Source organism: Daphnia pulicaria, chromosome 8, assembly GCF_021234035.1.
Source record: "Daphnia pulicaria isolate SC F1-1A chromosome 8, SC_F0-13Bv2, whole genome shotgun sequence".
NCBI classification, from domain to species: Eukaryota; Metazoa; Arthropoda; class Branchiopoda; order Diplostraca; family Daphniidae; genus Daphnia; species Daphnia pulicaria.
The window spans coordinates 2483717-2501608 of NC_060920.1; the positions used below are offsets into that span (position 1 = coordinate 2483717).

The 17892-nt window shown below is 36.7% G+C and overlaps 2 protein-coding genes across 2 annotated transcripts; both read right to left on the minus strand.

The window, feature by feature from the left end:
• Positions 1-9916: 9916 nt before the first annotated feature.
• LOC124310741 (secreted RxLR effector protein 161-like) lies at positions 9917-10597 on the minus strand. The gene has a single exon (XM_046774698.1). The coding sequence runs from the start codon at positions 10595-10597 to the stop codon at positions 9917-9919; it is 681 nt and encodes a 226-aa protein (XP_046630654.1).
• A 2794-nt stretch (positions 10598-13391) lies between these two features.
• Positions 13392-14771, minus strand: LOC124312506. The gene is made up of 2 exons (XM_046777038.1): positions 14581-14771; positions 13392-14187 (listed from the first exon to the last, which is right to left on the minus strand). Exons 1-2 carry the CDS (start codon positions 14725-14727, stop codon positions 13927-13929), a joined length of 408 nt encoding a protein of 135 aa, XP_046632994.1. The 5' UTR covers positions 14728-14771; the 3' UTR covers positions 13392-13926.
• Between the last annotated feature and the right edge of the window lie 3121 nt (positions 14772-17892).

Genomic DNA, 17892 nt, shown 5'->3' on the forward strand with positions numbered 1-17892 from the left:
GTGCAGCTTGCCTATGATAAAGTTGTGCTCTATTTTAGCAGTCTAACAGAAAACGACTTTCATATTTCTATTTTGAATTTAATCCAAGAGAAAGGATTGTTTTTTTTTTTTTTTAGTAGGAACCGGATTTTTTGGCAACTTTAATTTTCAGTCTCAAGGGCGAATCCGGACGAATCAGCCATACGTGTTGTGTGAGAGACAAAACATTTGTTTACTATTCCCATTTGTTGTTACTAAAACTTTTACATGAGACCCAGATCACACGCGGAAAAATATAGGATTTTGCTAATTGGAAAATCATGACGATGAGCGCTCAGCAGGACGTCGATTGCAGCATTTCAGCATTGAGGCCTGTTAGCCTTCTACCCGATATTCGGGTTCCAAATAGACCCCACACACCAGGGGAGAGGACCTCCGTTCAACCATGGGCTACGTACTGCAATTCAATCAAGAGTATGATGTTCGTTGGATGTGATCGTTATTACAAAATCTGATATTTTTTACATTAACAATAAGCAGTTAAAACGCTCGCAAACCTTTTTTTTCGAAGGTTATTATTGTAAATGCAAAACTATAACATGCCTGTAGGTAAAGGCCAATGTCCGATCCCCATTTATAAAAAAATAAATAAATATTTGTTTCATTTGTTTAAAAGTGGGTGTTAATGTGTTATCTATATGAATATAAAAACGGCCCAGAACTACAGATGTTGTATGTTGTTTGGTTGCTGCTAAATTAATAGGGTGCTTACTTTTTAAATTTTAAGTTGTATAATTTGACCTGCTGGAATGGAGGGAAAATCACCGTCCCTTATCCTGAATTTTTTTCGTGGCACACTTTTCTACAACCGACGCCGTTTGTCATGTTGAAAACTTTTGTTGTATAGGGCTTTTTTACATCGCGAAAAGCCGACTTCCAGAAATCTGGCAACGCATGCTTTTGGACGTTTTTTCCGTTTACATGGCAAAGGCCATAAGAAATCTAAGTGTCTTAAATAAAAAAAATCTAGTGTTTTTAATTCGGAATATTTCTTCAAAAGAATTACACAGTGCTCTAGGTAAGATATCGGTCGTTAATTTGATGTATAATTTACTAGGACTAAAAAATTGTTTTGGGCTAAAAATTTAAATGTAAAACTTTGTTTTGGTTTTTTTGAGGGAAGAACGGGGAGAAGAGGGAGAATGGGAGGGAGGAGGGCGTACGAAAAAAAAGGGGACCCACGTTTCCTCTTCACCCCCATTCGTTACTTGCGTCTTGTTGAAAGTTTTATTTGGAAGGATGCCAATCTGCCACGTCGCTCAGGAAATTTTTATCTTTTTTCGTCGATAAAATGGTTAATTTTGCATTTACTACGGGGTTTCCCATCACATTGCAAATGCTAAAATCTCTGATTCCACATTGCGTGCGAAAAATCATTTCGTAAAGTGGGTGTCATTAAACTGATGCATTCTGAACGAGAACGTCGCGTATCATTTCACATACTTGAAATGGCAATTGAAGTCGGGAAAAACAATGTGTCAATTTCTGCCTAATTGACGTTTGGCATCGACTTGCTTCTTTCTCCATTCTTGCCCCGCATTTGCCGACTATAACTGAATAATTAGTATCGTGTCATTTATCACGTGATAGTAAAATTGTCGATAACCATGATTCAAGCTTAAACTTTCATATGACAGTCGTTTAGGTATTGCTGATTGAAGGCCAATTTTTTTAATGACGTTAGAGTCCACTTGAAACATTTTTCCCACTATAGATTCCATACCTAATGACTCAAAATGGCTGCATTGTAGTGTTTAAGCGGGAATGATACGCTGCTCACCTTGACCGGGGGTTGGCAACTCAAAATTTGGGTGTACGAGGATTCAGAATCTCAAAGATTCCGAAAGATTCTAAGGATTCTGAGAGATTCTGAGAGATTCTACGAGATTTTTAATCAAGTTTTCCCCCAATTTCCGATAGGGGCGCTACTAGTCCTTGGCCCGGTTTCTGTACAGAAATTTGCACTATCTTACCTAGTGGGCGTAGCACCGTTTCGGCATGCTCTTTACAGCTTATAGGCATGCAGATCTTATTATCCATATATAATAAAACAACAAGCTTTTGGGGGAGGAGCTTTTTCATGTCACGGACATTTTTGGGGGAGGAGCCTGTGTCTGTGTCAACAATGTGTCAACAGAAGCTCCTCCCCCAAAAGCTTTTATTATATATGGAACATGCCCAAACATGCCACCAGATGTCGTCGCCGTGATGACGCAATCTTTGATGACGCAACAATCAGCATCACCACCAGATGTCTATAGCATCGCCGTGATGACGAAATCTTCAAGTACTGGGCAGATTTCCCACGAAAAATCTATTAAGGGCAGATGATTAAGCTACAGGAAAGCGAATAGCAAAAGAGTCCAACTTTACGCTAGACCAAAGTTCCCCGGATTTGAACGGGGCTCAGGTTACTCGTCCATATATAATAAAAGAACAAGCTTTTGGGGGAGGAGCTTATTCATGTCACGGATTATGTCACGCATAATGTGTCAACATTTTGGGGGAGGAGCTTATTCATGTAACAAGGGGGAGGAGCTTATCCTGCCCAAACTTGCCCAAACAAATCACCACCAGATGTCGTCGCCGAGATGACGCAATCTTTGATGACGCAACAACCAGCATCACCACCAGACGTCTATAGCATCCATCCATATATAATAAAAGAACAAGCTTTTGGGGAAGGGGCTTATTCATGTCACGGACATTTTGGGGGGAGGGGCCTGTGTCTGTGTCAACACAGGCTCCTCCCCAAAAAGCTTTTATGGAACATGCCCAAAGATGCCCAAACAAATCACTACCAGATGTCGTCGCCGTGATGACGCAATCTTTGATGACGCAACAACCAGCATCACCACCAGATGTCTATAGCATCGCCGTGATGACGAAATCTTCAAGTAAGGTACTGGGCAAATTTCCCACGATAAAATCTATTACGGGCAAATGATTAAGCTACAGAAAAGCGAATAGCAAAACAGTCCGACTTTACGCTAGAAAAAAGTACTCTGGATTTAACCGGGGCTCAGGTTGCTCGTAAGAATATAAGATACTAAAATGAAAAAAAAGAAAATAGTAGAAAACGCGTGTTGATTTATTTGCTTTAATGTACTTGCTAATTTTTTGCATTTAGCTAATCTATAAAAATTTCTCCGATTGATAAAAATTTATAACAGTCGGTGACACTAATTTTTTTTTCACCCATTGATTTTCTGGCTTTTCCCTGATACATCACAGGGGAGAGCGGGGTTGGATGGCACAGGGGTTGGATGGCAAAGAGGGGTTTTATGTAAGTTCCTATAATGACAGGAAAAATTCCTTTTAGCCCCGTACTAATATGTGTGTGATGCATAAGCTCAAAATTTTTTTAAATTTCCAACTATTACTTCTATGGGATAACCCCTCTGTCCCATCCAACCCCTGTCCCATCCAACCCCTGTCCCATCCAACCCCGCTTTCCCCTACATGATACATAATAACATATTCTGCCTATGAGATACTTACATGATTATTTTTTTTAAATTTATGTTGACCGATGTTTTCATTGTTGTTCCTCTTTTAACTTATAATAAGAATATAAGAAACTAAAAAGAAAAAAACAAACAAAATTAGTAAAAAAAGAGTGTTGATTTATTTGCTTTAATGTGCTTGCTAATTTTCTGCATTTAGCTAATCTATAAACATTTCTCACGCAAAAAAAATGAATTATATATATTTTTCTTATAAAATACTGTTCAAATAATCGCAAAAATTTAAATAATAGAAATTAAGATTTAAAGAAGATATACATATTTCTAGATTAGATCCACTTCCGTTCGATGATGGTCTGTCTTGTTCCGATGCGTTATCCATTCTGCCATTGAGTTCCTAGTGAATAACAATTTTAAAAAATAAACTTTCCTTCCGATTGATTAAAATTTATAACAGTCGGTGAGACTAAATTTTTGTCACCCATTGATTTTCTGGCTTTTCCCTGATACATAATACATGATATACAATAACATATTCTGCCTATGAGATCAACTATAGTTGATCTATTTTTAAGTTTATCCACGATGAGGAGTCGTGACGGCTTTTCACGGATATTTTGGGTGAAACGAGATTTTAAAATATTCAGATATGATAATCGCCTACACTACTGACACCCTTTTCGACAACACATATGGATTACACAATTAGACTACGCGATAAAGAGACAGTATGTTCAACATATTAAGTACTAGGAACACTTCACCTTCATATATTTAGCTGCCGTAAAACAACTCAGTTTGTAGACTGAGAGAATGCCGACATAGGCCTACCTATACAACAGAATAGAATAGGTATAGAATTAGAACTGGCTCTGAAAAATAAAATAAAATTATTTTAAAATATTCGGTTATTGTGTCAAAGATATGTTTGATAGACTATTGCTACAACCTGGGATATTGCTATAACCCAAAAAGTAGCGTTTTCTTATCTAAATAGAGAATCTTAAATATCTTTAGATTCCTTACAACAGCTCAAATATTTCTTGTAAATGAAAAAACAGACATTTAAAATGATTTTTAAATAAAAGCTTTGGATTTACAAGCTTAGATTGCAAAGTGAAATTCCCGTAGGTCTCGTATAGGGAATAAAACCGATTGAGAAAAAAACTTCTATGACCCAGTTTCCAAACGCCAAATTATTTGAAAAACATTTGCATAAGTTTTAAATTCTTAATTAAAATGAAATATTTGAGTTAGTTATAAGAAATCCTCCCAAACTATTTACAGAAAAAGCTTCTTATGGCGTGTCGTGGGTATACGCGGAACGCAGCACACAATTTTTTTGACAAGCAGACTACTGCAAAGGGGAAGATGGTACGCTTACTCAACATTTATGGGAACATCACTGGGACAAGGTTCAAGGTAGAATTATCTATAGAATCAAATGCACTTCAGCTATTTGACATTTATTTTTATCAGGAAAAAGGATGAAACTTTGTAAAAAAAAAGGGAGTGTGGCTCGCAAGGAAAAGTAAAAAGAACAAAATAATTACATGACAATAATTTATTTCTTTTGATTCTGTCTTCGGTTCCAACACCAAATATTTAAACTGTTTTGTTCAGAAAATATGTGAAAAAGTAATACGGACAAAGTTTTGAGAGAAAAAAGACCTACAAGTGAAACAGAAGAATACTGGAATCTAGAAGAGAATGACGGGCGATCATACGAAAGCGATGTTGATAAAAAAGTATTCAAATTATTTTTCTCTCGCTGACGATGATACCGAAACTAACGATTGGTTTTAATTCATAGAAATCAAAAGGAAGGAAGAAAAAAAAGTTATCTCGAGAAAGGCAAGGAAAGGAAAAGAAAAAAAGGTGAAAGAAAAGGGACAGGAAATATAGAGAGGCAAGAGAGGAAGGCTCCTTAGTAGATCATCCAGGATCCCCTTCTGCTCGTTCTCCGCAATTGTCTCCACCCCCATTCAATCATCCCTTATCTCTCATGGCCAAACCGTCTACTTCGTTATCACCTGCTGCTTCGACAAATTTTCAGCTTGTCTTTCCATATGACAGTGAATCATCTGGCTATTTTAGATTCAAACCTGCATCATCATCACAAGACAAAAAACTATCAATGGAATGCAAAGTAATGCTTAAAAAGTTGCCACCTACAAATGCAACAGTATTCAAAATACAGGAGTATGAATTATTTGACAAACCATCATCATCCACATCATCCAAATACGGGAGACAAACAAAAATGTTCCATTTCGCCCAAGTCTCCCCTATTTTTTAAATTGATTTTTTTTAGTATCAGTGCTCATAAAAAATTTTAATTGACTTGATTTTGAAATTCTAGAAAAAGGAGCTCATTGCAAATTGTTATCGGCCGATTGATCTGAGTAACGCCAACATTTGGAAAATGATACTGAATACTACCTGATACTGCTATTTCTTCCAGATATCTCAACTTAAGTGATGCGATAATAGGTAAGTCTAATTTAACTCAATTATATATTTCTATTACGCTAAAAATTAAACATTTTTCTTTATCCAAAAACCATAAATTTTTGTTTTAAAGTCCGTGGAAAGTACAAAAAAGGAAAATGTCTTAAAAAAGTGGCTGGCCAAGAAATCCAAATAAGAACTGTATCAACAATTATTAGCATCTCCCGTGATATGATTAAAATGAGTAATATTTTTCAACAGAATCTCCAATACAAAAAGTAAAAAAAGAGGGCAATATAACATAAACAATACAATTTTGCTAGATTTTACGTACTGATTTATGTCTTATTTATGAGCTACGTTATAACGACTTATAATGAGAATCTGATACTTAAGCGTGGAGGTGGGAAAATATTATGAAAACAAAGTAACAAACAAATGATGAAACTAAAAAAAAATGATGAAAACAGCTGGGCAAAACAATTTCTTGGATTTTTTGGGTATTTATTCATTTTAAACTGTATTAGCGATTATCATTTATGCACGTCGCACTACTTTACGAATATGTTTTTATGAATACGGCCAAATTCAAAATACCGATGCAACGTTATGATATAAAAACAAATTATTTGTTATTTTGTATGAAGAATGCGATTTAAATAGAAATAAAAAACTGAAGCAAGACAACAGAAGTTATTAAGCTTTACAATACAAATTCATCACAATTTGTCAAATAACTCTGTGGATCAGAAATTGTATCTATTTGATTCAAATGTTGAAGTTTCATATTGCTATCTTCAACTTAGTCTGTAACAGTTGCTTGACTGTTAAAAATATGGTATATAGTTAAAAAGTTGCTGAACAACAAATAAGTTTAAGAAGAAAATTTCGTAACATTACTCTTAGAAATTTTTTGTAATAGCAGATGAATTAATCTCCACCTTTCTTGGGAATGCACATTTTGGACAACTTTTGTTCCCTTTAATACATCAGATTCATCAAAATAGATTTCACAGCCTAAATATTTTCTAGAGTTCCGTTATAATCAATTTCCTGATAGAAAATAAAATTTTCGACTCTGTGGTTTTCGTCTTATACAGAACTGTAAACGAAAAAATCAAATTTTTCACTGATTTTGATTTCACACGGCTGAAATGGGACTTTCCAACCAATCTTGGGAAATTCTCAACAAAACCACCAGTAAACAAATAAACGGTAATGAAATCCAAAACGCCTTTTCTTCTAGCCTAATTCTGGGACGATACGTGTGGTGATGGCAGCGGCAGCACCATAGTTGACCGTAATTGTTCAACAATAACTGTGTTTTGACTTTTGTATTTCCGCTGTTTTTGCTGCTGCTGTTTTTAAGCAAACAAAAGATGGGGAGCAGACACTTGTTGTGAACATCCCTTTTATATAATCAGATTCTTTTACCTATCGTATGTATTCATCCTCTATTGCTCTTTCTAGATCCGAGATTTCCTGAGTATTGAGCGTGTCGGTCCACAAAAATCACAAAAAGGAAAATTAGACAAAATACAATTCATTGCTAATTGGGCGGATGGGATATAAGGTAATACATTTATTTCGTGTCGGTTAATTTAGTTTCTCTGCTATTTTCATCTTTCATATCTGACGAATGAGGATTTTTCTATCGTTGTAACAGAAGTCGTTTCGAAGAAAAAAGTTCAAGACCGAAGTGGGAGAAAAATTGTCCATGTTTGGGCATGGATTTCTGCCAGCGGTATCGCTGATTTCGTCCGTATTAAAGGAAACCGAACGCTGATAAATATATCAAATTTCGTATTAAATTTATACAGGATAAATCCTCCATCCACGGAGCCAATGTTATTCAACATAGGTTTGTGTAATAACGAGAAATTGAGTTACTTCCCTGGCCAGCAAAAGGGGCGGATTGGAATCCGATAGAGAATGTATTGGGGATATATTTATTAATATTATTATTAAAATCCGAATCTTTAATAATTTATTAAAGATTTTGATTTTTTTTCGACCTCCAACTTCGGAAGAGGTTTTCGAAAGGGCGCATTCAATTTAGAATGGGTATAGCGGCAATCCAAATTCCTGGAGAAAACTGGCCCATTCTATGGTTACTAGACTTCGATATGCTATAGATAGTAACGGAGGGTGGACTAAATATCAATACACATTTATTCCAGTCTTTATTCTAAAATTTGTTTCTTCGAGAAAAAAATTCAGATATCCTCCAGTTCAGATTCAAAAATCATCAGGTAACAAAAGTAAGATTGCTGAATGAAACTTTGAATATAAAGAAAATTTATGATGAAGAAGTAGAAAGGTATCCGATACAGCAGAAGAACCTTTTCTCTCTTAATTTCGTCTATAAATGTGATTATTTCCTATGATGAATAGTAGAGATGTCCCATATATGAAAATTCGTTCATGCCTACAGTTCATTCGCAGATCGTCAACCTCCAAACCCCTTTTAGTGGCTGACGCGGGGTACTTGATTATCGAATTCCCTCAAAACAGGTAATTTTATACAGTCTTTTCTTTATTTTCAGGGTAAATTTTTTTATTCGGGCATTCGTTGTCAGGAAATGCGTTGTTTTTTCCGAGGAAAAGTATCAGCTAGAAAATAAAAGTGCGCTAATATTCATCAGTCTGGGTATTTTACCTTCTTTGATGACTTAGAGGAATTGGCATTGATGCCACCTTTCAAATAACTCCAGATTTATTTTATTAACTCATGACCCTCCACGTTATTGCTTTTGACAACTTATAAGTCTTATTGCTTATAACTCATTAGTCATCAACCTTTTGATACTATAATAATTATTTATTTTAGACCCCAAGTTTTTCCATGTTTGGATATGCAATAATAAATGCAAAGACCACCGCCCTTTATGAATAAGTCCCTGTGCAAATTAATTTGATGGATCTTGAAATCGATAGTCCCCTTGAGCTAGAAATTATGATTTCCGACTATGAGGTAGCCTTTCTGAATACCATGGCCAAGTGGTTGCCCACTTTTTTGGCAAGTTCAATTTTCGAAAAATGGGAAAATTGAGAAACAAATTTTCCTGACATTTCCATAGTGTTTTCTCGTGTTTGCTAATTTTCTTGATTTCTTTGTTTTGATGGTGTTTCTTAAGATTTAAACAATATCAACAAATCATATAATTGGAATTATTTTCACTTTTGACAAAAAAGGAGACAGGAAAAGGAAAAAAAGGATCACACACAACATTGTCTGGATATGAAATCATTTGACAGGACGGGATGATTGGCAGAGGTAAACCGCAAATATAAGTTCTACAGGGATGAACTCCATGAAAAAAACTACGATTTGGTTAGGTGTCCAATATCTTTCAGTGTTGGTGTTTCCATTCTTCTTTACAGATTCTCTATGTGAGGTCTGTGCGACAACTGGGCCCATAACCTGATGAATTTTATAATAAATTAAGATAAATATACTTTGCTAACTGACTTTTATTTTAACTTAGAGCACCTTGGATATGACACAGAATCCAAGGATATGTATAGATTATACTAAGTAAAGCACCACAGTCTTCAGGAGAACAGATAAAGAAGAAGTGAGGCTCTTGTGAAATCTCTAGTGTCATTAACTTGGGGGAGTTAACAGGAGGGAGAGGGAGAAGGGTGTTGCTAAAGCGCAACCTCCAGAGTGTGGGTTTCAGCAACTCCTTTTGGATTTCTTGGGTTGTTCACTAACTTCAACATCTCCTCTCAAGCCAAGGAATCTTCAACAGACATAGTGATATCACATAAGCCCAACTGTTGACACATTCTTTTGAACTCTGGTTTCGAAGGGGTTTTGTTAGTATGTCGGCTTTCTGTTCTTTTGATGGGACATAAGACACATCAATAATACCATTTTCTTTCAAGGATCTGATGAAGTGATAACGGATGTCTATGTGTTTAGTTCTCTGATGAAATGCTGGATTGCGGATGGACTAAATTGCACTTTGATTGTCGCAGTACATCGGTACTGATTTTTCTTCTGTTTCTCCTAACTCTGTGAGTAGACTGGAGAGCCAGACTGCTTCTTTACACGCATCTGAGGCCGCTACGTATTCAGCTTCGGTAGTTGACTGAGATATACATTTTTGTCTCTTACTGCTCCACGAGACAAGATTCCCGTATACAAAGAAAACTGAGCCGGATGTGGAGCACCTGTTGTCGAGATCATCACCGTAATCAGCATCGGTGTAGCCGGAAATTGGACTTGTTTCATTCTTTTCAAACATAATTCCGAGTTCAGTTGTTCCGGAGAGGTAGGCTAGGATCTTCTTTACTCCGCTCCAATGTGCTCGACCTGGGTTTTGACAGAACTTGGCTACTTGACTTACAGCGTACGATATATCTGGTCTGCACGTGATTGAGATGTAGAGCAGACATCCGACCGCCTCTCTGTACGGTACTTTTGCCATATGGAAAATCTCCTCTTCGGATGTTGGCGTCATCGAAGCCGTCAGACGAGTCGCAGGGTCCATAGGTATAGAAGTAGGTTTGCACGATCCCATATTGAATTTGTTTAGCACTTTCTTGATAAACTCGGGTTGATTAATTAGAATCTTGTGACTTCTTAGGTGAAGATCTAAGCCTAGAAACCTTGTAGCTGGTAGAGATATCATGTCGAATTCTTCGGAAAGGGAGTCAATTACACTTTTGGCAAGTTGAATATTTGATGCACACACAAGTCCGTCGTCTACAAAGATAGCTATGATGAGTAGGTCAGTTCCATTTTGACGGAAGTATACACACGAGTCCAATTTACTTCTTTTTAGTCCAAATCTGATCAGAAATTGATTGAATTTTATATTCCACATTCTCGGAGCCTGTTTCAGTCCGTAGAGACTTTTCTTGAGTAGGCAGACTTGGTCTTCTTTTCCTGATTCGACAAATCCTTCGGGTGTTCAATGAAGACTTCTTCGTTTAACTCACCGTTTAGGAAGGCAGTTTTCACATCTAAGAGAGAGATGTTTAGATTGTGAAGACCACCGTGCTACGAAGTTTTTTAAAGTGGTGGAAGACTTCGGACTTTTTTTTCATGAACTGAACTTCGCACCAACCGCTGAAGTCATCCTTGAATAGAACGTTGTAGCGTGACTTGCCAGGTGACATGGTTTGCATCGGACCGCATACGTTTGAGTGAATTAGATCGCCGACGTGGTTCTTTCTTGTTCTTTCGTTTGGAAATGATGACCTATGCATCTTCCCTAAAACGCATCCGTGGCATAGTGTTGGTGGTTTACTGGTTGCTTCTATTTTGAGGAATACAGTACGATTCGGCCAAAAACAATTTTGAACTTTAGGCCGAATGATCTTTTGACGATATACGATTCGGCCTGTTGAAAAAATTGAATGATTCGGCCTGTTGAAAAATTGAATGATTCGGCCAATTATTAAAAAAAAAATTTTTCGGCCATAGGCCTTAAATTTATGAGACGATTCGGCCAAAAAATTATTCGCCAAGTTTTTTGGCCGAATCGTATTAAGGTTATCAGACCATTCAGGGCTGTTCAGGGCTATTCAGATTCAGATAATAGGGCTGTCAGTCATTTTACCTTTTAGGTTTATTTGAGCACCTAATTTTTTACACTTAATTTTCTTAATGGAGCAGTCTAACATCCTGTGTTGCCATCAAATTTGTGTCCAAAATTGTAGTGATGGGACGTTTAACTTAACGGATAACGTAAAACATGCGTTAACGGACCATTTTGAGGGTCCGTTAACTTAACTTAACAACGGAAACGTAGTATTATTTTTAGACGTTAAATTTTCACGTTATTTATTAATAAGTTCATAGTCGAACTTTTTTAATTTTCTGTGAGCTGAAACCAAAAACCAAGTTGCTTTTTCTTTTGAAAATTTTTTTTTCCTTAGGCATATGGTTTGAGAAAACTGAAATGAAAAAAATTTGTTTTTCTTTTGCAAAATTTTTTTTTGCCTTAAGGGATATTATTTGTAAAAAAAACGCAAATTTTTTTTAACGTAACGTAAAAAATAACGTTAAATTTGCGTTAACGTATTGTTTCAAACAACGCGTTAATTAACTTAACGTATAAATTTCAAAGCTCCGTTAATTTAACGGATAACGTAAACGTAGTCGAAATACTATAACGTCACATCACTACAAAATCGCCAATCAGCGTACAGCAGCTTTAAAACGCTGTACGCTGATTGGGCCATTTTGGACACAAATTTGATGGAAACGTGGATGTTTGACTACTCCATTGTACAACGTCGACCCTCAGCACCAACAAATTCTAACTTGCAAATGAAGCACGGAGACATTATAAAGTAGGCTATGGATAGACGTTAAGAGTGTTCCGAGTGTTCCGAGTGTTCATCCAAGGCAATTAGTAAAATTCAAACTAGATTGTTGACTATTATAGACCAAATTATTGGCGGCAATCCTCCGGCCTTCTCCCTCCTTTAATATAATGGTTGCCAAATTAAATTTTTTTTGGCCGAATCGCACAAAGTCAATAATTTCTCATTCGGCCACCAGTCAATTCAAGAATAGAAAGAAGTCTGATCAATTGGCGGAACAGTATATTTTTTAATTAATTACTTGCCATTTTTGGCCGAATAAAAAACATAAAAACAAGGCATTGGCCGAATTGTATATTTCAATGTATTTTTCCACTCATACGATTCGGCCTTGGCCGAATAAAAAACTCAGAAAAGCGGCCACAATTCTTTGTTTTTTATTCGGCCAGGCCGAATCGTATTTTTTTGGCCGAATCGTACGGTTACCATTTTGAGTCCATTCGCAGCGTTTTCTTTTGACATTTTCAGGATCGTTTTGTTGTTGACATGACCTAATCTTTGATGCCAGATTGAGATTGGTAGTGGACGACTAGTGGCATTGAGACAGGATTCCTGGACCTTTACTATAATATCAAGATAGTAAAGCTTCTCACTTGCTCTTTGACCAGTCATTTCTAGTTGTCCATCTCTGTATATATTGACCTATGACAAAAAAAAAATTTTTATCTTTTTATGAAAGATGAGAAAAATGTTTTTTTTAAATAGGTTTGTTGTACCATATCTTTGAAGAATATTGCTTCTTCTCCTTTTGATGTGGTTGCACTAATCGAAAATAAGTTTATTCCCAGGCCAGGGACAAATAGGACATCTTTAAGTAGTAGAGTTGTTCCTGCGGCATATCCACTTCAACATCACCTCTTCCTTTTGCTTCTAAACACGTGTTTCCAATGCCATGGACAGAGTGAGTTCCTGTTTGAATCGGTCTGAAGTTGATGAGAATCGATCTTTTATCCGTCATGTGTTCAGACGCTCCAGAGTCTGCTACTAAACCAAATGTCTCAAAGTCTTGAATATTCTGCGAGGTGTAGCCAAATTCAAAATTTTTGTTCTACATGTGAGACATTTGCATTTGACTGTTGCTGTTGGAGGGCTTCAGTTTCATCTCTCATTCTATTTCTACAGTTTGTGGCTTTGTGAGGACCTAATCCACAGTAGGAGCAGAGTTCTCCTTGAACTTGCGGGCCACTTCTGAATCAACGATAGCCTCCACGAAAACCGCCACGATATCCTCCTCTGACACCTGGATAGCCTGCTCTTCCTGACTGGAATCCTCCTCTTCCTCCTTGGTGACCTCCTCTAGACATTGAGTAAGGATGAGGCCTGCTGTAAGGTTGTTGTAGAGATTGATTTTGATTTCGTTGAGCGGGAATTTGGAAGTGGTTGGGTGCAACATAGGCTCCTTCCGTTGGAGGGTTGTTTCTGTTAAATGCCTGTGTAATCGCCTCTTCTTCTTGTAGTTTAGTGAGCAGAAGTTTGACAGTTCTTCCTGCTTCTGGTGAATTGTTCCAGGTGGTGTAGAAGTGACAATAGGTTGATGGAAGTGTGGAGAGAATTATAGCTATAACTTGACTTTCAAGAATATGTTCTCCAATTTCCGTTAATCTTGACCACAGAAGTTCGAGAGCTGTTACATGGCTTGTGACGTTATGGCCTTGTTGAAATAGTACTCGGTGAATTGTTGAAGAAGGATAAGTCGATTATCAGCTGCAGTGCGAGCGTGTTGGTTTCTTATTCTCTCATACATATCGGCTGCTGTTGTTGCTGTGCAGAGGGTATCTCGTAGATCATCTTCAGTAGTGGCAAATAGATAATTTCGAGCTGCAACATCTCTTTCTTTCCATCTTTGAATTTGTGCAGCATTTGTGACGACGTTGTCATTGTTTCTTACCTATTTAATAGGTGCATGAGATAGAAAATGTCATTATCTCGAAAAATAAGTGTATAAGGATTTTGTTTCATGAGATAGAAAATGTCATTATCTCGAATTAAAATAAGTGTATAAAGATTTTGTTTCATGAGATCTAAATGGTTGGTCTCGAATGACAGAATAAGATTTTAGTTTTTAAAAGTCTCTTAGTCGACTGTATTGCAAATAATTTTACTTGTTTGACTGGTTTCTAGTTTTTACTCGTGTACATAATTTCAATTGTTTCTAGAGTTAAACAAAAAAAGATTCTATGACTAATCTCTATTTTTACTCGTATTCAAAGTAGTAATTTTTAAAGAGGTGACTAGATTGATTTTACTGTTTTTGGTTTTCAGTGATTGTCATAGGAATTACCTCAGTTGGTTTAGTTTCTGTTCCATCAATGATGTCGATAAGTTGATGGTGTTCAAGGGTGAGTCTTAAACCACATTTCCAGCGTTGGAAGTTGCTGCCATTAAACTTGGTTAGGTGTCCAATATCTTTCAGTGTTGGTGTTTCCATTCTTCTATACAGATTCTCTATGTGAGGTCTGTGCGACAACTGGGCCCATAAACTGATGAATTTTATAATAAATTAAGATAAATATACTTTGCTAACTGACTTTTATTTTAACTTAGAGCACCTTGGATATGACACAGAATACAAGGATATGTATAGATTATACTTAGTAAAGCACCGCAGTCTTCAGGAGAACAGATAAAGAAGAAGTGAGGCTCTTGTCAAATCTCTAGCGTCATTAACTTGGGGGAGTTAACAGGAGGGAGAGGGAGAAGGGTGTTGCTAAAGTGCAACCTCCAGAGTGTGGGTTTCAGCAACTCCTTTTGGATTTCTTGGGTTGTTCACTAACTTCAACACGATTTTTTCTCCAATCGTAGAAATTTTATTATTAGACCCTTTTACTTGTCCCTCAAATGTGTACCGTATGCAGTTCACTCCTATTTCGTCATTTTTTTCTCATTTGAGCTTTGCCATTCGTAAATTGACTATTGTTTGCTATCCATAAAAGAATGGAACTGACGAACGCATCCTAGAAGGAATAAATATTCCTGTTTGGGAACCAGGAAGAGTTTTAAATAGACCCCAATCTCCGATTCGCACAATCGGTCTTTTTTCAACTGATTCCACTATCAGTTATTTTCGAGAGTCAGAAAATTTACGAAATTACATCAATTGACGGACTTGCAAATTACGGTGACTACTAATCTTTGGTTTGCTCCTCTAAAAACTGTAACAGATGGTTACGGGGGGTTAAAGATGATTAACTAAGATGACGATTGTAGGAAGAATGCACTTTGTATTTAGAGTACTAGCAATAACATGCTTACACAATAATACAAGGGATACAGAATGTGTACAATGCGTATGCGAACTCTGATGGAGTCGCGCTTATATACCTACGAATGTTGGCAGGTTATAACTGGCAGCTTTCTATGATATTAGAAAGTCTAAGATCTTATAGCCTAGACACGCGATTATGTCGTTAAAGATGAATTAGTTATCAGTCCCAAGGCTGAGCTCGTTCTTGACACTAATCGCCTTATGGCGATTGCTCCCATTACAAAACCAACAGAATGTTCTTTTTTTAACAACGTGCATTTACCTTCATCATCTACTAATTGTACAAAGGAAAATAAATTTTAAGATGGATCTTTAAAATGGTTAGTGAAATCATGAAGATTAGCTTGTTGAAGGGACTTAAGCATCACAGGGTTCTTGGTCAGATGTAGTTTCTTCAAAAGAATAGTCGATGTCAGGCTGTCCGTCTTCCTCATTGTCGTCTTGATCATCACAGTCCGAGATTAAGTTTCCCCTTAGTTTTTTTCCCATAAAAGAAAAGTTTTCAATATCTCCCCTGGTTAACTTAATAATCTGATATATTAAAGGGAACAAAGTTGTCCAAAATGTGCATCCTCAAGAAAGGTGGAGATTAATTCATCTGCAATTACAAAAATTTCTAAGAGTAATGTTACGAAATTTTCTTCTTAAACTTATTGCATCTTTTGGCACAAAGAAAAAGATTTTAGCTTTATTTTTAATATTTTTTGTAAATTTTTGAGAACGCCGTATTTAACACGGCGCATATGGGGGGAAACGGGGTGTACCTAATAAAGTGAACAATACCGTAGCGCCCGGGGGGGGGGTTAAAATCCGACGACGACTTCATGTGTATAAAAAATGTAGATCATCATTAGATCTATTCAGGGAAAAAGGAAAAAATCTATCCCAACTGGTTCAAGAGTTATTGCATTTTTTCTAAGACACGTAGTTTCATAAGAATGCACTGAAAAAAGGGGGGTTTACCTAATAGTTTGGTAGGTACTGTATGTAGCGACAAAAAAGAGCTTTAAAGAGCATATTATATTGTCTACACCCTTATTAGGGTCTCAATCCGTTATTTCTTCTATAATTCAGATTACTTTTCGGGATCGCAGAGTGATCCCTCTGTTAATTTACAATTTTTCCTTGAAATACAATACCCTTTTTCTTTCTTACATACGTGCATCCTGCACTGAAGTGACCTCGGTAATCTGAAAGTTAAATAACTGACACTTCAAAAAATTTTCCTACTGAAACTTCAATAATGAATGACTTATCAATTAAAAGGGATATCATTGAACAGCAGCCATTAGCTCCATGAGCCATGAAACTGAGAACATGTTGACAATTTTTTGTTGAAGTCTCCTGAGAATCTCATGACCTGAGCTCTAATAGACGTTCTACTATTGAAAAATCTACCAATAGTGAAAGCAAGTCTAGTAAAGGTCATCAAGCTACACTCGTCGTCAATTCTAATTGACATGCTCCGAGTGAAAAACCTACTAGCCGGACTATAGCCACACTAGAAAGGGTTACGTCAATCAAGTCCTACCTCGTTGCATTCCTGGTGTTCTTTCTCCTGTGTCAAAAAACCTGTTTCAAGTGGTAGCTGTGCTAAGGAAGGCGGAAGAAAGGAAGCTCTACCGGTTGGCAAATCTCTTTGACGGCCTTCTGTTGAACAACTTATTGCTAGTGGTAGTCAACGTGGTTCAATTGCAAACGTCATTATTACTGTACAACGTGTCCCCCAAGGATTAATTAATCAACGCCCGTCTGTTGCAAAAAAATTTCGCCGTGAGGTACCTGCTGACGCTGTACTATGGGTTGTTTACGAAATAAATGAGAACGTTGACAATATTCAACGAAAAATTTCTCGAATTTCTTGCCAGATTTATCCATATCACCCTGAAGCAAGAGAGGAATTGGATCCTTTGAAAGAGTTGCCTCTTAGCACCTTAGAAGATTTACTGGCATTCGAAAATGCGCTCTTTGTCGAAAAAAAAAGTGTGAAGCGTTGGTAAACAGCCATAATTGTCCATTTTGTCGTCCGAATTATCCGTTTTTCAAAGTCTACTTCTGCGTTTTATTGTTTATTTCATTTAGGCTCGTTTCGTTCGAAACATTGGTAGAGTTACAGAGGCTGATAGCGTAAAAGAGCATGGAAAGAAATTATTGCGTGAATTTTAGAGTATATTATATTAATATATCAATTATTGCTTGAAACTTGCATCAACGGTAGACGACATAGTCGTGTACATTTGGACAAAGTTTCAAATTTTTCTAATGATATGCTGATTTTTGCCGATTTTTTATTAAATGTTGATTTTTCTTCTCACGTCGCGTGGAGCG